Here is a 9,493-nt window from a genome sequence, read left to right as displayed (position 1 = left end):
GTCTCCCGTCTGTGGGGGCCCTAAATAGAGACCGAGGTTCTGTAGCGTAGCGACTATCTCCCTGGTAGCGACTCTGCACGGAAGTATAACCACAGAATATATAAAAGTACAAGTATAACTAACTCTAGCTATCTCCTATCTTATCTTAGGGTGCGCGCACACGGGCGACAAAGTTGCTCGGCGACTTTCGTATTTGTATGAAAAGTTGCGTCGCCTCGTGTGCGCACCTTCATACTAGCCCATAGACCGAGCGACGGAGACAAAACAGTTTTGTCTCCCGTCTGTGGGGGCCCTTAGTTCACCTGTCAGCACTAGTGTCAGCACTGTCAGCAGTCAGTTTTGATTTGGATTTGTGTTTACTCTTTGCTAAAAGAATAGACAAAATCCGAAATATTGAAAGTATTTTTTCAGTGTTTAATAAGGATACAGTTTCATGGACGCAGAATTTTTCGCTATCCATGTGTTCTACTTTTGAAACCGCTACAAGTATGTACAATATTATTAGTGTTGATTTTTATGTTGTGTACCTATTAATATTATTGAGGTACGATGTAGGAATTAATGAATTGTATTTCGCTTACAGCTTGATTTCGAGGTATACTTTGGCTGATAATGGATGGTACTGCACAACCTGAAACCCAAAACCCATCAACTGTTAACCCAGAAAATGAAAAGGCACCAACAGGCAAACAGAACACGCCCTCAGGTAATAAGAAGTCTGTTGATCCCAGACTAAAAGACTGGACCAAGGATGAAATCTATGAGCTTCTGCAAACAATCAAAGTGTTTGGTTCTCAAAATGTTACATGCATATCTCAAAGTATCCCAACTAAGTCAGAACAGCAAATAAAAGACGCCATTGAATGCTACAAAGAAAGAGCTGTCTCCAAACATAATCCTATTAAAAGAAAAATGTGGTACTCTAGAAAGCATTGCAACAGACCACCAATACCACTAATAAGCTGGGCAAAGTTTTTGCAAGATTCTCTTACATTCAAGGATCTACATACTGAAACTGCAACGGCTCTGAGAATTATTGCAGAATTTGACAACATACCCCCGGCAGCTAGTACTGAAAACATTGATTTTAGAAACCTATATCATGCTTTAGCTAACGCCATGGAGGGCAAGGCAATAGCGGACGACGGGCCAATGCTTGCCATTCTTAACAAATGTATTGTGGATACTGCTTTGACCAGCAAAGCATTCATGCGTTTAGGGACATTGCAAAACATTATTGAATGGATTGATATGTCTGAAAAGCCCTGTGTGTTACCGAGACCCACTGACAATTTTGAATTGGCAACATTGAGGCATTTGGCGTCACAAAGAACATACAATCCACTTGGTATCCCTGAGCAATATCTTAAGCCAATTTGATTTAAATAAGGTAACTATTAAGGAACATAATAAAACTGATTATTAATTTAAATGTTTTATTAGCATTATCATTTTGAGGTATAATAAATACCCCATAATGTATCCTTATACAAACAGACATGGCATAAAAAAAAAAGGTAACTGTTCTACCACTGCACATCTCATTAAGGAATCAAATGTACCAAAATATGTAAGCATTATTTACAAAGAATGAGGTAAGTACCTAAAAAGTTTTAAATTTGTACAAAAATAAATCTTAAATGAGACAAGCTTCTGTCAACCTTTGTTCCAGAATCAGGTAAGTTGAAATAACATTTTTTATCCAATACTATGCATTTACATTTTACTTTGCATTTTAGATTCTCAAGAACTTTATTGTTTACTGAAAATTCATGTCAATTAGTACCCAACCTGTGCCTAAAAGCAAAGTGCCTATTCTTTAATATTTTACTGTCCTACATCTTCAATCGCTCAAAAATAACAGTCCTGGACTGTACCTGCAATTAACCCTTTAACCACCTTAGTCCGATATATAGGACAGCTCATTTCGCCAAGGTCTACAAATCATTGTGTAACTTCATACAACTACCGCTGGCGACGCGAGCAGCGGTTCAACGAAAAATTCAAAGTGGTGAAAAGGTTAAAACAAGCAGCGTCCTCTGCGTCCTGATTAGGCGAACGCGTCGCGAATGTAGTATGCAATGTGCAACTTCTGGCGTCAAATTAACAACTTTCGCCTTATCCGACGCACTAATGTCGTACATAATATGTAGTATTATAGTCATAGTCACCTATAGTAAGTACCTATGCAGGCGGACAGCAACACAATTGCAACTTTTATGGGAACTGCAAGCCAAGTTTTGTTTAATGGGAAGTGCGTTTTCACATTATCCGATCCGATATTGGATGTAAGACCGATATCCCATATATTAAGCCGCCATCTTTGAAATCCTTCCGATATCGGATCGGATAATGTGAAAACGCAATAACTAGCGCGAAGGTACAAATTGCGTTTGTTTTGCAGTTCGTCTGAATCAGTCCTAGGTCCCGAGCTGGAAACATGCGGCGAACAGCAAATCAAAACCATTAATGTATGAAAAAAAGTAATTCTCTTGAAATCCCGCAACATGGCGCTTATTTCTAGTCAGGCTGCAATATGCCGCTTTGATTTGCCTCAAGCCGCTTACATCCAGCCTATAGCCTTACAGAAAGTTCTAGAATATAGAGGTTAGGAGTTGAGCCACTCCACAAAGCGCGCGAACAGCTTGACGGCAATCTTGACGACTCGGTCCCAGAAGCCTGGTTCCTCTGGCTCTTGCTGCTGCTGGGAGCTCAGGTCTTCATCGTCGAAGGTTTCCATTTGCCGCTTCTCGCGGAACAGCGTGTGTGGTGAGTCATCTAAATAATGAAATAATGGTAGGCGTTGGTCAATGTTAGTCCTTCCGGTCTAGCTGAAATGACAATCGGTCAGGCTCCGTGGTAAACGAAACGCAACTGGCTCTGTCGCACCAATACGGGGGGGCTATAGAGAGAAATACTTGTAACATACGCGACGGATGAGAATTGATAGTGCTTCGACGATGAAAAGCTTTGTGTCAATTGTGTTTTTCGTGTATCCCCATACCATACTTAGGGCCAGTTGCATCAACCACATTTGACAGACACATCATCGTCACGCAGCAGACGTCTATGGAACTTCCCATACAATAAAATTTAGCGAACGCTTTAACGGTGACAGACGGTTTGATGCAACCGGTTCTTAATATTATAAATGGGAAAGTGTATATGTCTGTTTGTTTATCCGTCTTTGACGGCAAAACAGAGCGACGAATTGACGTGATTTTTGAGGTGCAGATTGTTGAAGAGATGGAGAGTGACATAGGTTAATTTTTGTCTCTTTCTAACCCCCCCAAGTCCCTAAAATGGGGGGTGGAAGTTTGTATGGAGCATTCCAAAACTTTCGAATTTAACGTGAGCGAAGCCGCGGGTAAAAGCTAGTTCATCCATATATCTAAGAGCTACAGAACATAACCGACTGACATAATGTTGGTTACACGACATCCTAGTAGATAAGGTTCGGATTTAGAGATCTATTGGCCCTGGAATTCCAGCCTCCCCTACCCCTTATTTATGGGAGCCCCTTTTCTATTTCAATATCATTGCCAGATTGTTTGGACCCCCCCCCTCGCCCATAGGTGAAATCCTCCCTCATGTAAATGTCTATGACGAGTAGGGTGGAGCGAAAAAACACTTTTCTGGAATTAGCAAATCTAATAGTTATTAATCAATGCCCCTTAGTCTATGAAGCCTTGGTGCAAATTTTCAGCTTTTTAAATCAACATCTTCTGCCTCCGCATTAGGGTTGAAATTTTGAAAATCTCATACAAACCTAAAAATTCAACTTTCAGATAAAAAAAAAATTTCGGCAGTATTATGTCCAGTATACATTATTGATACATATTATTACAAGAAACTACCAATAATTGCGAAAATAGCGTTAAAAATCGCTAATTTTCAGTATTTTAACGGCTATTTTGGCGAATGTACTGAATCTAGACAAACTTTGGCGATTCTTGACGCTATTTTCGCAACTTTTTGGAAGTTTCTCATAATGATATGTATCAATAACATATACTAAACATAATACTGCCGAAAATTTTTTTTTATCTGAAAGTTGAATTTTTAGGTTTGTATGAGATTTTCAAAATTTCAACCCTAATGCGGAGGCAGAAGATGTTGATTTAAAAAGCTGAAAATTTGCACAAAGGCTTCATAGAGTAAGGGGCATTGATTGATAACTATTAGGTTTGCTAATTCCAGAAAAGTGTTTTTTCGCTCCACCCTAATGACGAGTCAATAATTGGTTCTTCTGACCCGTAAGTCGACGTAAGTTTCCCACAGTGTTCTGTGTGTTAGTGCGTTTTCACATTATCCGATCCGATATCGGATGTCGGAAGGATTTCAAAGGCAAAAATCAACGAACGGCTTCAATGCATGGGATATCGGTCCTACAGCCGGTATCGGATCGGATAATGTGAAAACGCACTTAAGGTTTTAGGAGTTTCAGGAATCCTCAGGCTATATTAGGCATATACCTACTGTTCAAAGTAAGGTCTAGGTATCCTTGTTTGCAACGAGTAACCGAAATAAAAAAGTTATAATAGGTTTTCAACCAAGTAGCTAGGCTTACTCACTTATTAATTCAGTGTCCGGAATGGCGATCTGAAAATAAAACGATTTAGTTAATTGATGTAGTGCCGGATAACTACCTTAGTAATGACACAGTATGCATGCCGTTTCCGCTGTGATCTAAGATGAATAGGTAATGTACGAGTATAATTAGGAATATACGTTTTTCTATCATTCTCGATACGGTGCAAAATTAAATGACTGTGCAGTAATAATGTATTGTAAAATTTGTAAAGCTAAGTAGAGATTATAAGATAGAGCTTCTTGCAAATTAGCATTGGATTATCTTATTCTAGATTAGGTCAATTAGGTACACTACTCTTAGGGCCACTTGCACCAGTTACACCAACGAAAATGGAGGACTAACCCACCATTTAATTTTTTTTTTTTTTAATTTGACAGATGACAGCCCACTAACCCTGAGTTAAGTGGTTGGTGCAAGTGGGCCTTATATTCTTAACAAATTTATTCCAACGATGAGTCGCACATTAACAATGTTGGCCGCCCACCTACCTAAAGGCCGGCAACGCACCTCCAACCCTTCTGGTATTTCGATGTCCATGGGCGGCAGCGATCGCTTACCATCAGGCATAATAAAAGGCCCTGGCTTCAATTAATCTGAAGAGCTTTCTTTTGAAAACAATCCTAATCCTCACTAACCATCTGCTCATTTCGAGCTGACTGCTACCAACACTAAGATCACAGCGACCACAACGACGGTTCTCATGGCGAGCCAATCATCACTGGTACATCCTTGTGACAAAACTTGCCTTTAGCAGGCCCTCCAATTCATTTTATAAGAAAGAGAGTTCCGCTTGTAATACAAGTTGTAAATTGTTATGCAATAGACCCCAGGTCTTTCCTTTACATACAATAGTACAATACAACCCCAAATTTTCCTTAAGGGAGAGGGGGGCCACATTTAAACCTATTAGGATCTACCGACGACTTTCTTGGGAAATCAATCTATTCTATACTTAATCTACTCACTTGGTACCCATCTGCACATTTCGAGTAGATCGCGACCAGCACAAAGATCACAGCGATCGCAACGATGGTTCTCATGGTGAGGCAATTACCACATTACGTCCCCATGACTGTGAACTTGCGTTTTATACGAGGGCGTGGTTGCTCGCTTGCGCGGGAAATCATGGCTTACCGCGAATACGCCACGGTGATTATGCTTTGTTGGTGTTTTGTACATCTTTAATGTGTACAGTCATATTGAATGAGTTATTCCTCGAATGCGGTTAAATATGACACATGTAGAAGTTTATAGTTCGTCATAGTCATGATTGATATTTGTAGGGCCACATTGTCACGAGCGTGTCATACGATGTGATTCTACAAATATTTATTATTTATTTATTTATTAAATACAGCTATAAATATCATCGTGTCTTAGGCCGACAGTCCGCTAGCATATGTGATCATATGTTTATCATAGAAATATGATCATAGGTCTGTCTGCCTGGTTTGATGTGTCTGTCTGTCTGTGGCATCGTAGCTCTGGAACGGATGAACCGATTTAGACTTAGTTTTTTTTTGTTTGAAAGCTGAGTTAGTCGGGAGTGTTCTTAGCCATGTCTCATGAAATTGCGTCCACTATGTCGTTTTTTTTTTAATTTTAATTTTGTTCTCCAACGTGAAGAAAGAGGACGGCATGTTGTCGGCCTTATCAGATATTTTTCCCCTCACTAGCTCGGAAACACGTGTTTTGTCCTTTAATACCAGCGGGTAAAAACGCATTTTATCCACTAGCGGGTAAAGTAATTTGACCTTGAATAAAGTCAAATTAACTGCTTTTAAATTGATAAAAGTAGGTGAATCTAGTAATAAAGATGATTTACCACCTGTGGAACTAGTGGAAGCAGTGATAAACGCATTTTTTGCGTTGTAGTTTCCTCGCTATAGTGAGGGGAAAAGTTTTGTGTTACACTCGGGTGCAAATGTATTTTACTTCTCGTGTGTTAAAAAACTCGCAAGTTCAGGATTCTATTCTCAAACCACTCGCTTCGCTCGTGGTTCAACTATAGAATCCTTTCACTTGCTCGTTTTTCAATTCCACACTCGGCGTTAAAATACAACTTTGCCCCCTTGTATAACAAATAACTATTTTCCATAGCTGGGCACCGTTAATCAAATAGTTAACTTCGATAATCGTTAATCCGTTACTTAAAAAGTTAACTTCGTTAATCGTTAAAGCGATACATTTCGGTAGATTTAACGGAAGTTAAAGTTAATCGATAATCCGTTAACAGTGTTAACACGTCATAAAAATAGGATTCCACTGTAGGTATTATGTATTTCTATTTACTAAGTATCCACCAAAAACCATTAAAACCTGTGACGCCAATCGATAAAAAACCGAAATGTAATAATTACGGTTCTTCAGATTGAGATTTGAGATGACAGCTCGATGCTGTGGGCCACGATAACTTGGTAGAGTAATCTAAGGCCCGCGCCGGACTCTAACTCGATGCGTCGATTGCGCGATTTGTCTGTCATGCCTGATGATTGCACTCAATTCCCAGGTTTGTGATCGATCTAGCACGCCTAATAAGATTTAGAAGATCTCGAATAAGTGATCCAAAGTCCTTCCTCCTTCCTTGCATCCAATTGGTCTTCAGACTGTTTATAACCGACGGATCTCCTTTTACCGATAAAACCTAGGTTTTGCCGTACTACGGGCTTTTACAGTAGCAGTAAGAACGTGGTTTTCGCGGCGCAGCGAGCTGCTTGGGGTACTGGATTAACGATTAACGGACTCTATGAAATTTAACGGAAGTTAACGAATCCGTTAACATTTTTTAAAGTTAACTTAAAAGTTAATCCGTTAATCGAAATGTTAACTTCGTTAATTAACGATTAACGGATTAACAAGTTAATGCCCAGCTATGCTATTTTCACATCACCATTTTGGAAGAAAGCTTAAAGGGAGCAAAATAGATTTTTTTCCCTGCTAGGAGGGATCAAAGTTGCCGTCCGTAGGTATTGCCGTCTTTTTGTTCTAGGATACCTACCTACTATTTTTTAACTTTTTTGTAATTTTCTTTAAAATATATACATAAAAACCAAATTATAACATAGATATTCCTCCTAGGTGATGTGAAAAGCACTATGTTCACCGGGACATATATATATATATGTAATGAACTATTCATAAGAGCTTGTAACTAGGCCTACATGAATAAAGATATTTTGAATTGAATTGAATTGAATTGGACCTACTTATGAGTCACATACGATACGATAGCAAAATTTATTCTTATAATATAAGTCACCACGCCCTCGCTGTTATTATATATACTGTAATTTTGATTTCTTCTGACACTATCCAAAACGCAGGTGACTGTACCTAGTGTACCTACAGTCGGCGATCAGTGCTATAAAAATCTGAAATAGAATTACACACTTATTTGGGTGTTTTTCAAAAAATGCATAGACAGGGCATTCTGTTGGGTCGTGGGCTCATAAACATAAAATAATAGGGTACTTGTAAAAAAAATTTGACTGCTGTGAGTAAATAGGTACCTATTACTTGAGTAGGCACCGTTGCGTTGAAATTGGTCATCATGAGTTTTGGCCTGCGCCCATTTCTCGTAGCTACAAGTGTTAGTCAATGTCTAATATGACAAGTTGGAAAGAGACTTCCCGCTTGTAACTTTCAGTTTTGAGAAAGGGGCCACTGGTCTGGGGTAGTGGATCCTTTTCACTATACACTGGCACCAACGCGAAAAACATTTTCGTGGGCCATTCTGGACTCATGCACTTGTTACGACTTTTCAACAACTTGATTTACTTACTTTTCATACAATGCTTAGGTTTTACTGATAGTCAGTCTTAAAGTACTTAAATGAACATGGAAAAGGTAATCGGACGAAATAATAGTAGGGTAAACTCGCATCATTCGGTGACACGCCTAATTCGGTGAAACAACCAAAAATCGTCTTTCGGAATAGTGTTTCAAAGCTTGTATCACCGAATGAGGCGAGTTTAGGTAGGTTGGTAATACAGCTGCAGCTATGCAGGGTGCTTAGGCAAGATCCCAACTGCTTACGCCTCGTATCAATAAGTGATGAAGTTTCTAGGTACCATATCGTTCTCCACGATTATCATCTTGGCTACACCCATCAAGATAAAGCAGCATTTCCGCTCCACAAACTGTCTATGCGCATGCGATCATGTATCCTCTATCGAGCGACCTTGTCGATCCGTGCCGCATGAAAGCACGCGCACAATCGGGGAATAGTTGTCATCGCCGGTGGAACTCACGTAATAAACATTATGACATGCAATTTTGTGGTTCAGGTTCAAGGGTAGGTACAGTTAGCAGCTATTATTTTGAGGAAGCGCATAGTATACATTTAGACGTGATTTTTTGCTCCTCAGAAGATAAGGATGAATAAGGTACAGCGGGGCAAATGTAACTGGTCCATTTTTTCCATGTTTTACAATGTTTGCATTATTAGGCCTGATTTAGACGGCGTGCGAAATCGCATGCGATTTTAGTTACATTGCGGGCTATTGAGATTACATAAAATTTTGCACAGCCATCAAATACCGCAATGTAATAAAACTCGTATGCGAGTTCTCGTAGCATCTAAATGGGGCCTTAAATAGTGTTTTGTTTTTATTCATTTATCAAAAATTACAATTTACTGTGGGTACCTTACATTAATGTTTCGCCAAACTGCGGAGCAGTTTGTTGGCGTTTGTCCGTAGTGTCCACCAGTTATATATGGTAGGCGTGTTCAGTGGATACATGTAGAACTGAACATCATAGTGTAATAATGGAAAAAATGGATTAGTTACAAATTGCCCCCCAGTCGAGATTTGCTCCGCTGTACCATAGAAGAAGTTCGCGCTCAGTTGCTGAATGGTAGATGACTACAAGTGTACCTACACTGTACTTATGAGATGT

General features: G+C 39.4%; 1 protein-coding gene across 1 annotated transcript; it reads left to right on the top strand.

The window, feature by feature from the left end:
• The first annotated feature begins 342 nt into the window (after positions 1-342).
• Positions 343-1,427, top strand: LOC125226050. Its single transcript, XM_048129881.1, has 2 exons — positions 343-486; positions 584-1,427. Exon 2 carries the CDS (start codon positions 613-615, stop codon positions 1,378-1,380), a length of 768 nt encoding a protein of 255 aa, XP_047985838.1. The 5' UTR covers positions 343-486; positions 584-612; the 3' UTR covers positions 1,381-1,427.
• Positions 1,428-9,493: the final 8,066 nt, after the last annotated feature.

Source organism: Leguminivora glycinivorella, chromosome 5, assembly GCF_023078275.1.
Source record: "Leguminivora glycinivorella isolate SPB_JAAS2020 chromosome 5, LegGlyc_1.1, whole genome shotgun sequence".
In the NCBI taxonomy this organism is placed as follows: Eukaryota; Metazoa; Arthropoda; class Insecta; order Lepidoptera; family Tortricidae; genus Leguminivora; species Leguminivora glycinivorella.
The sequence above is the reverse complement of the archived record's forward strand: the minus strand, read 5'-3'. Positions and strand labels throughout refer to the sequence as shown.